This window comes from Anabrus simplex, chromosome 2 (assembly GCF_040414725.1).
Source record: "Anabrus simplex isolate iqAnaSimp1 chromosome 2, ASM4041472v1, whole genome shotgun sequence".
Lineage (NCBI taxonomy): Eukaryota > Metazoa > Arthropoda > Insecta > Orthoptera > Tettigoniidae > Anabrus > Anabrus simplex.
In genome coordinates, this window is record NC_090266.1 from 1,168,719,422 (window position 1) to 1,168,738,951 (window position 19,530).

The 19,530-nt window shown below is 38.6% G+C and overlaps 1 protein-coding gene across 9 annotated transcripts in view; it reads left to right on the plus strand.

Moving 5' to 3' along the window:
- LOC136863383 (solute carrier family 2, facilitated glucose transporter member 5) overlaps window positions 1-19,530 on the plus strand; it is a 437,285-nt gene that overhangs the window by 339,793 nt on the left and 77,962 nt on the right. For 8 of the 9 annotated variants that reach the window (XM_067139788.2, XM_067139789.2, XM_067139787.2 and 5 more), the window contains 2 exons: window positions 14,932-15,039; window positions 16,379-16,539. In XM_067139788.2, the coding sequence (XP_066995889.2) occupies window positions 14,932-15,039; window positions 16,379-16,539 (269 nt within the window). Of the gene's footprint in view, window positions 1-14,931; window positions 15,110-16,378; window positions 16,540-19,530 lie in introns of those variants that run through there. The other variant, XM_067139792.2, reaches the window with a different exon arrangement.

A 19,530-nucleotide genomic window follows, 5' to 3' on the forward strand; every position in this document is an offset into this window, starting at 1 on the left:
TTTATGTTTAAGGGAGATTCCAAACACCAATGTTCACGTCTATTACTTTCAGTTTTGAGATATAAGTATCCCCATAAAAAAATTTACTTTTTTCACTTCATTTCACAATACTCAACACCTCCCCCCCCCCCGAAGTGAATTTTCCCCTCAAAAAATACTTGTTTCTTTAATAGTAAACGATCTTCTAAATACCAATTATCACGACTCTAACTTCTTCAGAGTTTTTGATTTATGTGTCCTCATGAAAGGAATTCAACTGCTTTACACTCCCGCCCTCCAAGATGGTTTCCCCACCAAATGCGTTTTTCTTTGTTTTTAAAGGAGATCCAAATACGAATTTTCACATCTGTAACAACTTTATATTTATTAGATGTATGTATTCTCATAGAATTAAGTCAATTAATTTTTCAATTCTTTCACCCCCCCCCCGCCATCAAGGGATTTTCCGAGAATACGTGTTTCTTTACTTTTAAAGCAGATTGTAAATATCAAATTTCACGTCTGTAACATCTTCATTTTTGAGATATCAGTAGGCTAATTAAAATAATTCAACACCATTTTCAGTCACTTTTACCCCCCCCCCCTTCCACCCGAGTGGTATTTCCGGAAACTAAAAATACACGTTTCTTTATGTTTAATAGAGATAAAAAATACCATTTTTCACTTCTGTAACATGTTAAGTTTTTTTGGATATACTGTAAAAATTCTCATTTTAAAATTTCACCCCTTTTGAGTTCCCCTTAAGCGGAGTTTCCAAAAACAAATCACCTATGTTTCTTTACATTTACAGGAGATTCCAAACACCCACTTTTTACGTCTGTAACATTTTACGTTTCCAAGATATTCTGTGGATATAGTCTTTCAAAAAATTCACCCCAATTTGTCACTCCTGTTTAACCGCCATTAATTGGATTTTCCAAAAACTAAAAAATACGTGTTTCTTTATTTTTAAAGAAGATCCAAAATACCAATTTTCAGGTCTGTAATATCTTCAGGTTCTGAAATATAAGTAGCCTCATTAAAGGCATTCAACCCATTATTAACCCTTTTACACCCTTCCTATTGGGATTTTCCGAAAACAAAAGAATACGTGTTTCTTTATTTTTAAAGGAGATCCTAAATACCAATTTTTACATCTATAAACTTTAAAATATTTGAGATATAGATACACCCATTTTAAAAAATCACCCCCTTTTCACCCCCCCCCCATTAATTGGATTTTCCACAAACAAAAATATGTGTTTCTTTATTTTTAAAGGAGATCCCAAACACCAATTTTCAGGTCTGTAATATCTTCAGGTTCTGAAATATAAGTAGACTCATTAAATGCATTCGACCCCTTTTTCACCCCTTTTCACTACTCCTATTGCGATTTTCCGAAAACAAAAAAATACGTTTTTCTTTATTTTTAATGAAGATTCTAAATACCAATTTTTACATCTGCAAACTTTAAAAGTTTGGAGATATAGAATCACTCATTTTTAAAATCCCCCCCCATTTTCACCCTCCCATTAATTGGATTTTCCAAAAACAAAAAAATACGTGTTTCTTTATTTTTAAAAGAGATCAAATGTACCAATTTTCAGGTCTGTAATATCTTCAGTTTCCGATACATAAGTACCGGTATCCTGATTAAAGGCATTCAGCCCATTTTCCCCCATTTTCACCCCTTTTTCACCCCTCCTATTGGGATTTTCTGAAAACAAAAAAATACGTGTTTCCTTAATTTTAAAGAAGATTCTAAATACCAATTTTTACATCTGTAAACTTTTAAAATTTTGAGATATGGATACACTCATTTTAAAATTTCACCCCCCTTTTCACCCCCTTAGCGACGGAATATCCAAAAATCCTCTCTTAGCGAGCACCTACATCTTAATATGAATATATCCCCAAAATTTCATTTCTTTATGTCCAGTAGTTTTGGCTCGGCGATGATGAATCAGTCAGTCAGTCAGTCAGGACAAGTTATTTTATATACATAGATTAATTTGTTAGAAGGGCCCACTGATTGAGGTTAGACTTGAAATACTTTAAATACTTCACTTCGAGATTAACTGCCTTTAATTATTAACTTCGCTCATTTCATGCTTACTTGCGTGCCATCTACAGAACGTGTATATAACTATTCACACGTTATGAATGACCTCCAGCGCCATCTAGAAAAAGAGACTGAAACTACCTGAAGCTAGCTACAGATTGGAACCAAAAGTCCTATCAGTTTCACCCCCTGATTAAGGCGCTGGTTTTCTGAGTCCAAGTTGGCAGTTACAATAGCCTACTGGCTCAGAAGGTGCCCAAATACGTCAACTCTGTATCGGTAGATTTACCTGCTCGTAAAAAAAAAAAAAAAAAAAAAAAAAACTGTAAGACGTTTTTAATTTCTTTATACAGTTTGCATTACGTCGCACCGACACGTTTAGGTCTTACGGCGACGATGGGATAGGAAAGGGCTAGGAGTTGGAAGTGGCTGTGGCCTTGAAGTACAGCCCCAGCCTTTGTCTGCTGTGAAAATGGGAAACCAGGGCTGCCGACAGCGGGGTTTGAACCCACTCTCTTCGGAATGCAAGCTCACAGCTGCAAGACCCTAACAGCACGGCCAACTCGCTCGGTGTAAAATTAATACTATTCATTTTTCATATGGTAGCCCTATTCGTAACCAATCTAACATGGCGTTGTAATTGAGCGAATTCTTCATTGGCGACCGCAGTTCGAATATCACTTCAAAGAGATTTTTGAAATGAAAGGTCACGTCTGTGTGATTCGAACTCCATGTAAAACTGAAGCCAGACCTCCCCCCCTGCCCCCCGGATCACGAAAACTAGTCGCGTAAAACATCCAGCTGGTGTGTTCCTCCCGTAACCAATGTAGAAATAACTAGAAATGACATCTCGGCACCTGCAGTATGTATCTATTATTTGTAAAAATAAACAAAATATAAATTATTTGGGCAAGCGTATTTAATTACAAGATTCTTTGTATACTATTTCGCTTGCATTTGAAAAAATGTGGTAAGAAGATTCAAAATTATCACGCTTTCGGCATATTAATGCATGCCATTAACGTTCATCCTGTAGGACATTTTCTCTGCTTTTGTACGGCAGAGAATGCATAGTTCCGCATCATGGTAAACAAATAATAATACAGTAGTTCAAAGACCACTCACTCAGCCATAATGCATTCTTGTTTGAGACTTCGTTGACCGCTGATGTTTTGAATTTAAACGTAAAAACTATTACTGGGTATAATTACATACCAATTGCAATGGTGTGTGCTGAATATAATGCAAACTATGATGTTACTATTTGCTTGAGGAAACAGCTTTGCAAGTTGATGTGTTCTTACATGTGATTAATTATGTTTAAAAGTTTAGTGAAGCTGAGGTTTGTTGTTTATTGAAAGGTACATGCACGTAGTGGTTGGATGAAGACACATATAACTCTTTTTAATAAGATAACTCATCGGATTGAAAAATCTGACGCAGTGAAGAGATCAGTATTTACCCCACACGAATGGCTGACCATTCCACTTAGCCACTGGAAATAATGAAGATTTCTCTTCGGGCCCTAGGAATAATTATTCCAGGAACAGGCAGAGGAATTTATGAGGAACTGTCAGGTCATCCGCAGGCATCTGGGTGGATACTGGATAGCCACTGAACTTGCGTTGTTGTGCCCTCCCCCCCCAATCCCATCATTCATTATCATAAATACGAACAAATTAAATTCTTTTCCTATAGGCTATATAAATTTAGAAATATTCCTTCTTGCAAGACAGAATGCTGCTCAAAAATGGTCTGTTGCTATCGCCGCTTGGGTTGGCTTGCTCTCAGTCGCTTTTGTGATTTTTAGAGATAGGAATTATAGACAAGAAGTAGTTAAAATACAAGCGTATTTAACCAAAGCGCAAGTGTCATACCCGCACGACGATGTTCTACAGTGAGATTTGCATAAATATTAGCAATCTGTACAATCGGAAGGAAGTTTATGCAACTCACTGACTTAAAAATACAGTCGACAGGAGGAATAGAAATATAGTGTGACGACTTGTGCTGGTTGATATGTTCCTTCACTACGTGGCGGTGGTGTAGAGAGGGATCGACTGTCTCTGAACATGCGTTTCTAAATGGAAATGGATGTGATTTAATTCGGAATTTATAGTTTAAATAAATGATTTCATCATCTAAAGGCTTCGCCTTGTCGCTGCAACCATTGATCTCTTCTCTCTGCGATCCTTTTCATCTCTCCATAACCTTGGCATCCCATCATCTCAACTACCTCTTCAATGATTCTCTTCTGTGGTTTCCCTCTGCCTTTCTTTCCCATCACCTTGCCTTCGAACAAGTTCTTTATAAAGTTATTATGCCGGAGAATTTGACCGAAAACTGATGCTTTTCTCCTTTTTATAGTTATTAAATGTCTCTGGGTGTTTATTTCTCTAAGCACTGCTTCATTAGTTTTCTTCTCAATCCAGCTAGTTCTTGTCATCTTCCTCCATAGCCACATATCCACTGCCTCTAGTCGTCTCACGTCCTCCTTCAAGAGAGTCCATCCTTCACAGCCGTATAGCAGCACACTCCAAATGAACGTTTTGATAAATAATTTCTTTTGTTCAGTATTTCAGGATTTATTAGTTAAGAGCTGCTTCTTCTCCTCAAAGGCTTTCTTACACAGGGAAATCATCCTTTTTATTTCCACAGTGCATCTGTTGTCATCGGTAATAACTGATCCTAAGTAGCAGAACTTATGCACCTGTTTTATTAAAATATTTCCAATTCTGAGCTGTGCCTCTGGCTTCATTTTAGATTTGCTTACGACCATATTAGTTTTATTTACATTAATGTTAAGTTGGAAATCTTTTTTGTTGAGCATGATCTGCATGTTCTTATTGTCAGCCAGAAGTGCAATATCGTCGGCAAATCTAATACAGTGCACAGTTGTTCCATTTATTTTTATTTTTTTATTTTTTTTAGATGTCAACTGTTTAGCGTACATGCTGCGAAATATATCGCACTAAACATAATAAACTTCTGCAGGCTTTCCACATTATACTTATAAATACGTACCGGTATGTCATATACGTGTAGTTCTTACATAAGTACTTAATGCAAATGTTAACATGCTCAGATTAATCGTGAATCTTCTCTGGAGATGTTTCATTCTCTTTAAGATGAATTCTCGCTGTTTATCAGAACTAACTTTGTGTTATCACCAGCACCAGAGCATTACAGAGCTAATATTAGAGGAGTCCAGTATGGAATAATCATGAGTGGAAGGCATTTCTGATTTAGTAGATTGGCGTGATATTTCAGGATAAATATGATAGAAAATCTGGAAAATTGTGTGGGACTGCTATGGGAACCAGTTTGCGTCTTTGTCCCACTTTTTCCACCACGCATAATGAAAGTCTCGGTTTTGGATACGTTCGGTGGTAAAATGCAAATCACAAATACGACTTATCATTCAAACGCAGATCATGTCGTGGAGTAGTCTTCGACTACTTGAAGAACAAATTGGGATCCTTTGGGGTGAACGTTGCTTCTGCTATTATACAAGGCTGGGAAATGAGCAATGAGAAGCGGGGTCACAGAATTTAGTTTTCAGTTCTCTCGCTAGGATCGCCTTTCTTAGGCATAAGTTTTGAATGTCTTATGTTCAGCATGGGTCTTGTGATAAGTGCTTTTGAAAATTCGCTAATGTGCAGCTAATGATGATACTTGCGGAGAAACCACGTGTTCTGAATGTCTCTTATCATCCATTTTTGTTGTAGTGCAAATAATCATGAATATCATGCCATGTTTGAAACATTTCAAGAAAATTCATGGTTTAATTGAAGCTTTTCCTGGTACCGATTTCTTCTGGGCTTGCTTTCTCCAAAATTCTTAGGCCAGCAATAGTGTCCGTCGAGAATATTACTTTAGCCCTTGCAACATTCATCTTTTCCAAATTTGTAGGGTATACTACTTTCGTAGTTAATTTCCGCACAGGTTTCACTACTAGTCGTTTTTTCAAGTAATACAGCTTGTTCGCATGTTCTGCAGTTACCAGGTTACCATTTACTTTAAAATTCCTGCTCACATGTTGTGAACTTACATTTCTTTATATGTGGCCAGGGTCAAAACTGAAAAATATAGGACTGCTGGAATTTAATGGGTGCCGAAGTTGATGTGCGAAGTCTACCTCTTTTCCACACAAGGAGTGAAACATGGCCGCATTCACTTGACAATTCTGTCACAATTTGGACGACTTGGAGTGAAAATAAAAAACCTACAACCTGTTTTCCAGTCATTGACCGGGTCAGGGGTGTAATGAATGAAGCAATATAGGCTGTTAGTACGATGGGGTCGCCACTCCTAAAGTGATTTATTAATGACTGATATATGCTATGAAATGAGAATGGAGTGTGTTGCTAGAATGAAAGATGACAGGGGAAAACCGGAGTACCCAGAGAAAAACCTGTCCCGCCTCCGCTTTGTCCAGCACAAATCTCACATGGAGTGACCGGGATTTGAACTACGGTATCCGGCGGTGAGAGGCCGACGCGCTGCTCTCTGAGCCACGGAGGCTCACGACTTGGAGTACAGTCTTTAACAGCCTGTAAGATCTCGCATGTTAATTTGGCTAGTTGATCTCTTGTCACGCTGCGTGTAAAATGACAGGAATCCTGTAATGTGTGGACACATGTTTGAACGTAATGCAGAACAATTTATTAGCAATCTTATCTTCAATACAGACAGCATCTCCCTCTACATAAGTCATTCCAAGAAGCTTATCCAAATTCCTGTCATAGACCGGCTTTGATTTTATTGCCATCTCATCTATGATTAAAGAACCTATTTTTTCATTATCATGCTGTAAGCATTTATTTTTTGTAATCAGACGAGCTCGTACCATGGGAGTAATTCCTGTCTCTCCTCTGGAATGACCAATATAATTTTTTAAAGTGTCTGGTGTAGTATGTGCCAAGTATCTAGAGATCTTAGGAACTGGTAGCTTTTGGATGAGCTGCAGACTTTTATAGTATTCTCTCTGAATTTAAACTTTTGTTTACAAAAATATTGAATCTGCTCCAAATCACCTTGTTCAGCTAGTCCTGTAATTTAATTTAGTTGACTGTCAAGTTCATGTTGATATTTTTCATTTTTGAGTTCATGCATCTTTTTTTTAAAGTCGTAATATTTTCCTGCTTCATTACAAGTGCTCCATGTTTCCTACATTTTCAGTTTCAAACCTACTTTAGTGCAGTATAGTTTAAGTTTATAACACAGTGTGCCTTTAGTTTTATGATAGTTCACTGATAATTGCAGGTGGAGGGTCATTCTCTTCACTGGCTAGCTGGCAGTTAGATTGCCTAGCCATTGGTCTTTCCAAAGCCTTTCATAGAGTGGAACATGGATTATTGAAGAAATTGGAGGGAATAGGATTGGACGTAAGGGTTACACATTGGAATAGGCCCCTGAACCATTAATTTGGAGAATATTGAATGCATTCTAAAAGTTACCAATTATGGTGCAAAAATACAATTTGCGATGCCTTTACTGTAGTAAGTCTATTTCTTTTCTCGGTAATTATCTGCCCTATCTTAGAGAAGATCCTTTCACAGGGGGCAGATGTTGCCACTACGCACAGTCTTCTTTTTACAAGCTCGTACGAGCGGGGATATACGGCTCTCCTTTCCTTCCACCACTTCAAAGAATTTTCCCTTCTGTCCAGTAGAGGTTCCTGCAAGTATTTAATTCAACAATTCCTGCTGAAGTCGGGTTTTGAGGGGCGATCACTTCTTTTACCTCGCGGTCAAAATGACGACGTGAGGCTAGATGATGCAGGTCCAGCCACAGATAACGTAATTACTGGTTCCTGATCCAGCCGCAGATTTACTGCACAAACTTCCTTCTTCAACGAATCGTTAGCTGCGGTGAATTTAGACACATTGCTGAAACCATACTTCTTGAATCTTGGATCTAGTATTGTCGTATGTGCAGTCAATTCGTTGTCTTCAACGTCTTTGAAACGCTTCAACAATTGTTCTTTTAAGGTCTTTACCAAAGAAACTATTTCAACAGGAAATCTCTTATCCTGTTCGTACGCAATAAGTCTTCTGTTCATTGCCCGAACAAACAGTATCACCTTAGCTTTGGATACAGACTTTTCCGAGCTTACCTCAACTGTTATTTCTTCAAATACCTGAAGTACTTCAGTCGCATATTCCACAATATTCCACTGATGTTGCGTCAACACTTCCACGCCGCTTTGTAAAATAGCTAATATGGAAACTACAGCATCTTTTGCTTGAACAATCCGCTTCAACATATCATGCGTAGAATTCCACCTCGTCACTAAGTCTTGCTTCAATCTGATCTCGGGTAGTCCCATTTGTTTTTGAACAGACTGCAGTTTAGCTAAGGCATAAAAGCTTCTTTTGAAATATTCTATTATTGCCTTTACTTTTTGTATGACATTTATTTCACCACTGCGCAGTCCTGTCTGCAGTACAAGGTTTACTGAGTGCGCGAAACATGACAAGTGCCGCCAGTTACATAATCTAATTGCAGCAACAATGTTACTGGCGTTGTCACTGACGACAGAAACAACTTTATTCTATAACCCCCACTCACGCACTCTTTCAAGCGCCCTGACAAATTTTCAGCAGTGTGTCCATCCCGAAATTCAACACATCCTAATAAAGCGGTACTCAGCTGGCAATCAGTATTGATATAATGGGCTGTGACGGCCATAAAACTTATTTATGGATGTCTAAGAATAGGTTGTAAGACAAACAGCTTGTACATCTTCTAGGAGTTTCTGCACCTTTTCAACAGTGTTGCGGTAATATTGTGGTAATAAACTGGTGGAAATAGTTTTTCTAGTTCCAAGATTATATCCTGGGCACAGCGAATTTACACGATCTTTAAATTCGGGCTCCTCCACCACACTGAAAGGATAGTAGCCCTTAACTACCAGTTTCATTAATTGTTAGTCAGTTATTTTTGATTTATGTATAGTAACCGGTTTCGTGACTCTAATATAGTCACCCATACTTGTCTGAATAGCATTTCCACTTGAGGAAGGCTTATCAGATCAAATTTCTAAGTATGGCTTTTTTTTTTTAATATGCAGTACAGTACATTATACTACCTCCATTGGATTTCGGAGTGTCGGAAGCACCGTCCACTTTTTGTAAGAATTTTTAGGTTAGACTTGTTGTTTATCAATTTTTCCTGAGGTTTCCTGTTCAGGAAGAAAGGAGAGCAGAGTGGATTAATGCCATTTGAAGGGAAAATTGGATACCTTCTTACACCAGAATATGTTTAGCAAATTTCAAACCGGAATTACTTATTTGATCGGTCCATGAAGAAAGTTGTTTGGAAGGTGAATGCACTACCTCCTATTTTTGAAGAATTAGAGCACTCGAGGCCTAGGGAGTCTTTCATTTTCACGCCTTTCCTGGCCCTTGTCTTCCTTTGGCCGATTCCTTCCATTTTTCCTCCTAATTAGTGTTAATAGAGGATGGTTGCCCAGTTGTACTTCCTGTACGGTAGAATAAGGCCCACGGTATCCCCTGCCTGTCGTAAAAGTCCCTGGGGAGGTGGGGGTAAAAGGACAACACCCACGATATCCCCTGCTTCTCGTAAGAGGCGACTGGAAGGGGCCCCAGGAGTTCTGTTTGGGAGCATGGGTTGGCAACCACGGGGCCCTTAGCCGAGTCCTGGCACTACTTCCACTTACTTTTGCCAGGCTAATTTTAACCTATCGTGTCCGACCTCCGATGGTCAACTCTTGTTCTTTTCCGACCCCGAAACTATAAGAGGATTCGTGGGCTAGGGAGTCTTTCATTTTCTCGCCCTTCGTGGCCCTTGTCTTTCTTTGGCCGATATCTTCATTTTTCTCTGATTAGCGTTAATAGAGGATGGTTGCCTAGTTGTATTCCCTCTTAAAACAATAATCACCACCACGTGTCGTAAAAGGCGATTAAGGGCCTAAAGGTCTCTTAACTTCGGAGTGTGTTGGCGTCCAAGGGGCCCTTAGCTGAGTCCTGCATTGTTTCCACTTGTGTCAAAAGATGGTTTACTTGATGGTTTTACTTCCTATTAAAACAATCACCTCCACCACCACTCCAAAATATGTAGTAAACAATGTTGCTAAGCCCAGTTTGGTGATTTATTGCGCATTCCCCTAAAGCATTGAGATTGCGGTATGCCATTATTAATAGCCTACTCCTTATCTTTACTGATATCTGGTGAAGATTTGCATCTGTTTTTAATATACTGGATTTATAGTACCGATAGTCAACTAGCGAGAAGGAAGATTTAAGGCTGCGGGTCATGAGAACCGCTTTCTTAGAGCTTAGTAAAAAAAAAGCATTAATAAGTCTGTTTGCCAGAAAATTTTGTTACAGTTAATCGCCGTGTTATTTTGAAACGATTCTACTTAATTGAGCAATTCGAAGTTTACCTACTCCGGACAAAATGTTTTAGTTTGTATATATCCACAACGTAAGAACTGCTATGTTTTGGTAACCATGGGGGGCGTGGCCTTTGGCTTCAAGCGAGAGCCACAGATAGTAGTGTAGCGGGCAGCTCCCTGTATTCTTTACTCCTTGGCGTATACACGGCCCGGTGCAGATCTTGTGCAACCTTCGTCGCCTGATTTGAGGGAGCTGTAAAAGTAAGATTTTTTTTCGCTAGGCACGTGAATATATATTTCTAAATTATTACATATCATACAAATAAACTGTAACTGCATTATGGAGGTTCAGTCGACTTACCGAATTTTAATTTAGAATTTGCTGAAGTTTGTCTAACATTAGTTGGCAACCCTGTTGTGCAACTATCTGGCGAGAAAGGTAGGATATAGAGAAATGAGAATATGCCGGTATGGTTATTGGAAAAGAAAAACGTTATGGACATGTAGTTGTTCATCTTATGTGCACTGAAAGCCATCGATGTGTATTGTGAAATAACAATTATGTATTTAGACCGAATCAGTGATTTCGTGTTAACTTTTAACTCCTGTATATATACAGTCGAACAAATTGTATACATGGCACGGGATAAGCCCAAAAGCCTATATCATGTCTATATATACATGCGCATGCGCGAAGTTGGAGGAAATGGAGATGTAAACTAGTGAACTAAACGAACTAGTCATTCGAACTCTTCCTGGGAGTAAACTAGTTCACATTGACGTGATCCCAAGAAATAACTATTTTTCCCATCACTACTTTATATCGACAGCAGCGCTGCAGGTGGCCGAGAACATGTGCACTGTGTCTGTTAACCACCGCCGTCTCGATCCTCCTATACTGCCTGCTCTATGCGAGGTTTTTTGCGACTAGCCTGAGACAACATTTCTCCGCTAGATGGCAGACTTAGACGCACAATGTTCCAAACTTATTCTAATGACGACAGCCTACAAAACACTATGCAGTATGGTCATATGTTCACTGAAACTCATAAATTACATCAGTAATATTAAATATCGGCAATATAACCTGTATGAAGCCACAGCTGACTTCTTCGTGCACAATTTAAAGATTTTCCTGGACGAAGGCTTGGAGTGGCACAATACTTTTTGTGTTCTTGCCAACGCAATATCAGTTAAGAGGTCTTACGAACTTGGTTAGGATAATATCACTAACAGTTTGCTGATGTTCTTTGACCTCGCACTGTAACAAAACACATTCTCAAAGGGAGGCCCCACACTGCTGGCTGCGCAGAAGCGTGTGACTGGGGAAAATTGATATTGATATCTTTGACAAAGTCTTCAATGTACATTTGATATATACAATCTAATAGTTTTGTATATGTGTGACTTATATTTAGAAACCGATGTGAGAGTGCCATTCAGATGGTCATCTAACACTGTCGAGATTACCAAGAACTAACAAATCTAATTACCATGGTTTGCTGAGTCCTGTATTTCATAATGGCCCCTCAGTGCTAACTTGTGAGTTTTACAAAATTTTAAGCACTCTACTATATTTTTTGTGACTACTTCATTACCGTATGTTTCTGGATTGAAATTTTATATGCAGAGTCAATTTGTGCAGCAGTGTTAAGTCCCAAACGTTTTGTATTTACAGGCATTTTCTAATTGTAGTGCGCTTTCCTCAAGTGTTCTAATTCATTCACTGAAATGTTTTAGATCCTTACACCCGGTCATTGACCACAATCCTTCACCATAAAATAACACACAGTAAAAAGAGAACAGACTTAGTTTCTCTTTACTCGCTATTAATGGTGACTTTTTATTGAACCATGTATTACAGAAAGTTCTCTTTTCCTTGCCATCAGTTTGAAATAACGTGAAATCATTTGGTTGATTGGTTGATAAGCACTAACGGTTTAATTTGAATTGTTTCTTCTAGACTTAATGAATTGAACTGAGTTTTTAATTTAAAAAATCCATTTGGTTCATCTTAAATTACACTCTTGTCCACCAGACAATTGAGAATTGGCCATACTACAATAATCGCACTTCCGCATAGAGGCGCCGACTTGAGGGGGGGGGGGGGATTTTTTGTCCCCTTCCCCCAAATTTTCCTCATAGATGTTAAGTCCCCTTAAAACGTCGAGTTTGGTAGTCTTCATAGGCTGCTAAGGCATTAAATCTGGAGAAGATGGTAGGTGGTTTTATAACAAGAAATTAGATAGAAAGCGGGCATTCCTTCCCAATGGAGACTGTTCAAGCGGTTCATCTGATGGTAGAGCTTTTCACAGTTCGTATCACGAAATGCATAATATACAGTACAGCAATAGGATGTTCATTAAGAAAATGCATTTGAAGCAAGTTCTACTTTTTAACTTGTGACTATTTTTTTATAGCTTTGTACATAAAACATTCCTTCAAAATATTTATGGATAAAGTTCTATTTTTCTGTTTACTTGTGAATACTATTGCAAACTCTGTAAATAACTCATTCAAAAATGTATTTGAGAAACATATTCCTATTCTGTTTTTTCTGTTCGTGAATTCAGGAATGTTTGCATTAATAGTTGTTCCTCATTTTCACATGCCTGTGTTAAAGTTAATCAAGGCCACCCCCCCCCCCGAATTACCTGAAGTCGTCGCTCCTGCTTCCGCACACAGCCAAATGAAACGTGAAATAGGCTAAAGCCAGCACAATGGGCCAGCTCCCTCTGGCCCCAAACGACACGATAACTCAACAGCAACACCCATGAACACTGCCACTCTGCCAGGCAGTCGAGGAGGGGATGTAAGCCAGTAAACTGATATGCCGTTGAGAACAGATGGGGAGGACAGTTGGTTGGGGCCAGCGGAGCCTGGTCTGCTCACACTGAACCAAGGCCGTTGGACTATCAGCGTTGAATGTCATACTCCCTTCATAGTGTTCGCAGTAACTATAAATAATAAATTATATAGGATTACAAAGGTGGGGCTCAGCCCTTCTGGCCCTTACAGTAAATCTGCCCCTGTCGTAAACACTCCACATCATGTTGGCAACTCGCATGCTGCTCAAATAATCACTAATATCACTATTATGCTGCGTATTCCTTCAAGTGCCCGAAATTCAAGCCAAAAAGGGATTTTAAACACTTAAGTGAATTTTTTGAAGGCTCTTAATGCACCATGGCACATCATTCAGTACATGAACAACATGCTGGAGCTGTACCTTGCCACGGCCGCTTCCTTCCAACTCCTAGGCCTTTCTTTCCCATCGTTGCCATAAGACCTATCTGTGTCGGTGCGACGTAAAGCCACTTTGGGAAAAAAAACAAACAAAAAAAACATGAACGACATTGATAAAGTAAACCATTTTAACAAACCACTTCTGACTTGACACACATGCAACACTGTACTGCTAGGGTAATGAGGCCTTCAAACCCATGGCTTTCCCAAGAAATATGTATCCAGATGAAAATCAGATATGCAGTCTATAATTATGTGAAATATCCTACATCAGACAATTTTGAAAAATCTAAAACAGAACACAGTTAATAAGAAATGCTAAAATACACTACTCTTATGACATTTTGAACACTCAAAATTCTGCTGATTTGGAAATCTCTTTACAAAATGGGATTAAGCAAAAAGTCAAATGACAACTGTAATGTATCACTAGGTGACCTAAATTTATATTTTAGCTCACCATCCACTCAGATGGATGAACAGTCCAAGCCAATTGTAATTAACAGAATATTTCAAAAGGAAGGTATAACAGAAAGCAGTTATAATTTTCTCATGTGATCCCAAGCGACGTTAGGAGTCATTTTAGTGAAATAGTTGGGTGTCCACTGGCCATGATGGAATGAACCTGTCTCTTTTAAAAAGAATTCTAGACGTTATACTTCCAAGAGTCGCGAACACATCATTAACTCGCTCATGACAGGTCTTTCCTTCAAATTGTAAATATGCAGTCACCTTACCTTTACCTTATTATAATGACCCCCAACAGTCTCTAAGATTATTCATCCTCTTAGTATCCTTCCTATATTTGGAAAAATATGGGAGGAAATAATACATCATCAAATGACTGAGTATCTTGTACGTTACAACTTAGTTGACGAAATCAGTCACGATTCAGACCAAACTACAGTACTATTCACATTATTCTATAAATTGTGTAACAGTGTTGCTTAATATGGGTTGGCATAATTGCAGGCTTCAGAGACTGAGCCCTGCCATATAAGAAAGGCAATAAACTGAACTAAATCTTACTGATAATATTTAAGTTGATTGCGGTGTGTACTTACTGGATATTACTACTCTGTCTTAATTAAGTAGGATTCCACATGCATTATCAATAGATCCTATGTCTTTCCATTATTTGACTGTCATTACCTTCTCTTATCTCTATTTATGCATTTTTTCTCTGGAAGCACCTTGAGATTCATTGTAGGAATTAGACATTTTAGGAATCCTCAGTATAGTTAAGACAGTTATTCCAATAAAGTTTCTCTCTTTGTTGCAGCACGTTCACGGATGGACTCCTCTGCTGATCCTCGCTGGGGTAGTGACTACCCTGGGCTCCTCGGTGCCAGTTGGATACACCATCGGCGTGATGAATACACCGGCACACGTATGTCCCCCGCCAGCTCCAGATGTACTCGATTCTTCATGCTGTTCTTGTTAGATTTGTCTTTTGCAAGGTACGTTAGCGCATGGAGTCCCTCCGTCGCCGGGAAATGTAGGCTAGGGTCTGAAAGGTCGTATGACTTAGCCCTAGCCAGTCCCCAAACGTTAATGCCAAAATGGCTCTGAAGTACCTTGTAAATCACAATGTTTAAAATAAAAGTAGTGAAACTACAGTCGTTTTCCATTGGAGTGGGCTAACTGAAGCACTTTGATACCACTGTGGTAATATAATCTAGCACTAAAAAGGACATAAGATTGGAAGAGACTTGTCAGAGCAAAGACTTAAGGCAGAAGACACATTCAACACCCCATCTTGTTTGTATGTTTGTTCTTGGCGATACTAGATAAAAAATGTTATGTTTCTGTTCCTTATCCTCTGTGATTGATAACAACACAAAATGTCCTGTTGGACTTCTGGTTCATTCTGAGATTTTGGTACTAGACACAATGTTTTCTCATCCCTGATCATTGATAAGAACATATTGAATGTCCTTGGACATCCTTCAGTTATCTTGCGAGATTTTGGAAAGTCCTTGGCCACTTGCGTTATGTACTCGGTACTCCAGCTTTTTGCCTTGAGAAATCTCTTTCAGTCTTTTCTTTTCTTGGTGCTTAATAATATTGTCATTCTCATATTTTAGTCTCAGTAGTAGTGAGGGTTTTGCCACCCCCCCAAATCATAAAACTTGTTTAACTCTGTTTTGAGCTATATGTTCGGAAACTCATTGCTAGCAAGTGTGTGTGTGTGTGTGTGTGTGTGTGTGTGTGTGTGTGTGTGTGTGTGTGTGTGTAGGGGAGGAGGGAATCGGCATGAAAGCTCTTCAGCTGCATGAATACACACCTTACCTTCAGCAGTGGGACTGAAGCAATGGATACCGTATTATCACTTATATTCCCCAATGGGTGGAGTGCTGCAAATCGACACTTGTTGGCAGGAATAAGCAATACTATGGTACCAAGCTTCTTTCCTTTAGCTTTGCTTTGTTGTATTGGGATGAATGTAAGCATTCCAACGAACTAACAATGCGACTAGTAGTATGCATGTAGTATTGTCATGGAAACATGCCAACTACTGACATTGTGGTTTGACAGGTTTGGACCATCATTTGCATTACGTGTGACTGGCATCATGACTGCAGAAAGGAGTTATTTGCTGTCCTATGTCGTATTGTTTTTCATACAGACCTTCACTGTGGGCTTTGCTCATGCTTACTCCCGGCGGCATTTTCTCTCTCATATTACTTTCCCTAAATCCTGTTTTATGTACTTCTGCTTTCCCACAGATCATGAAGATGTTTTGCAATGAGACGGTGGAAGCTACCTATGGTGTTCAGATGTCTGATGGTATCCTCAGTGTATTGTGGTCGTGCATTGTGTCGGTGTTCCTGGTGGGTGGAATGGCTGGCTCATTGTGCGGAAGCTGGGTTGCTGATCGTTTGGGACGGTATGTCATTTTAATCAGTATTGGCACTGATATCTAAGAAAGCTAAGATGTTCAGCCAGTCAATACATGATATATTTCTTCATTTATCACCTACAATGAATAAAACCAATACATACCTAAAGGTATGTTGCTAATCCTAAATTTGTTTGAGAATGAGGGTGTGATTTGCACAGTGGCTTAGTTGCTGGCTTTCTGCCTTGATGGCAGAGGTTCTAATCATGCAAGTAATCAAATTCATGTCCATATTGATGTGTAGCATAATTTAACAAATTGACAGTAATTCTTGTTCTACCTTATCGATACAGTATGTTGTGTGCCTTAAGCAAGTTCACAAATTAATTGTAGTATATGTTTTATTATAAACATAAACTACAGATATCTTTGTTTAGGTAAAAACAAAAAATGTGCAAAGACAGTCTTCTCAGGATGATAATAAAAATATTGGAACAAAGGTAATGATTGGCTAAGGGGGAGGAGATGAGAGTTGGGGCTTAAAAGCAGTTGCTAACTACTAACTTAAACTTAAGTAAACTATGGCACTTAGTCGTAATGTCCATCTAAAGTCTTTGTTTGCACTTATACGCTGTGATCAATACATTAAAAAAAAAAAAAAAAAAATGGGTAAAATGTGTCTTCTTATTGCACTGTGGTCTTGAAAAGCTCATTAGCAGATCTCAAAATTGATGACAGTATTTCTTTGTAGAAAAACATAAAAAGGCTTGTGACATGAGTGTGGGACATTCTGTAATTGAATGCTCATTAGAATGTGATATTTTGCAATTGTGACCTGTAACAATGAGAAGGGAAGAAAGGCGTGAATATTTGACTAACCTTCTGATATAAAGTGAACTTTGTGTCTAATTTTGAGGAGGGTCTCTTTAGTGTCCCAAGATTGTTTGTTAGTCTGAGAGTGGTCTCAGTGCCACTAATATGGCTTTCCGTCCAGTGGAGTAATGATGCGTGTTTGTTGGGACCTGCTCACTAGCTCAGGGAGGTGAAGAAACGGGGAAGAGGAGTGTCCTTGACTTATTGTTCCCTCCAAGCTACAATATAATACATAGTGGCTATCACAGTGTCATCTTTGAAGAAAGTAGAACTGGCAGCTGCCATGTTTTAAATGTACCTTGGTAAGTGGAGCACTGGGTAAGAGAGTGCGGAACAGAGTAAGAAAATGTGATTTTCACACAGATCTTATTCATTAGGTATGACAGTTGGAGGTTACATGAGTTGATGATGAAAATATCGGATGGAAAGCGTAACTATTTGATGCGTATAAGTTTTCGTTAAGTAGAGGTTCCCTACAGAATTACAATGTACTGTAACATAAAATAGAAACAAAATATGTAATAATTTGGTTTTCCTTGAAGCGATATATGTTGAAAATGATTAAATCAATAATTGTTTTATCACAAAGATATGAAGATATCCACACATTTCCAAATTATCAATATGCAGAAGAGTGTAGGCTTGTGGTACAAGATTATGGATTAGGGTGCTTATCTAAACAGCCAAGAAAAATACAAAATTTCAAAGGCAACTTTTCTATAGAACTTTTTTATAACAGGATGGAAATAAAATTTACAGTGAACAAATTGAATTTTATATTGATCTATTAAGTCACATTTCTCGTTTTGAGACAGCTCTCTTTGACGTGAACAGATACGCATTTTCTACCTTTAACTTATTGTCCCATGAAAAGTATTAATTTTGTGAATATGTGCCATATGGTTACAGCTTTCAGTTCTTGCATAATAGCTCTGTACCTGTGGTGGAGTCTTAATTTAAAATGCTGCTCTAAGAGAAATTTTGTCATGCTGGTCTAATGAGTTTCCTCACTAAACTTGGCAGCAGCAAATAAATTTGCTGATCAACAAAAGATGACTTTCAGCGGATATCTTGGTATCGAACACACGTTCTGAGACAACTGGTACATGTTGATTCAAAATATGCAAACCATTGGTCTATCACCCACCATTCTTAAGATGACATATCAACCATTTACTTATGTTAACATTGTATCCAGGAAAACAAAGCACAGACCAAAGTTTCACTAGAGCATTGATTGCTGCATGGGAGTTGTAATCAATATGACTGTCCCTACCAGTAATAAAGAAGCAAATGAAAATACTGGGGTTTGTATGAACATAAGGAAAAACATTGAAAACAATTCTCGATGAATGCTGTTTCATGAAAAATTAAACCTTTTCAATATCTTCGAAACCTAACATGATATAGCAAGTGTTCAGATTTGAAATTAGCTTCAAAAACTGTGCTAGAAACACTGAATGTCATGTCAGATATCTACCCTGTGTAAATCAGTATTATAGTTACTGTAAAAGTACTGCCCTGCAACTGACGAGCGAACGTCAGTCGCTGGGCGAGTTGGCCGTGCGGTTAGGGGCACGCGGCTGTGAGCTTGCATCCGGGAGACTGTGGGTACGAGTCCCAATGTCGGCAGCCCTGAAGTAGGTTTTCCGTGGTTTCCCATTTTCACACCAGGCAAATTAAGGCCACGGCTGCTTCCTTCCAACTCCTAGGCCTTTCCTATCCCATCGTCGCAGTAAGACCTGTGTCTGTGCGACGTAAAGCCACTAGCAAAAAAGAAAAGAAAAAAAACTTCAGTCTGTGACTTCAATATAAGGTTTATTACATCTTCGATGTGATTTTGTCTGAACACTTTTTCAGTCATGTGACAATTTCACATCATGAGCTGGATAGAGAGATCATATTTTATATCTTTCTAGGCATTAAGTTCTTTTCTCTTTGGAATGCTGAGCAAACATAACCTTCAGACAGTTGTGGCATTTAATTTTCTTTCCCACCTCAGGGATGACATTTCCTGCTATGTATTAAACATTTTCAGAGTACTTGGTGAATGACTAGTAATTTATAGCACAGCATTCATAATCACTAGAGGTGCTTTCATCAGAAGGAACCGTAGTACATAGTTAAGAGAAGCATCATTTCATGTTAATGGGTCAATCTGTCCCA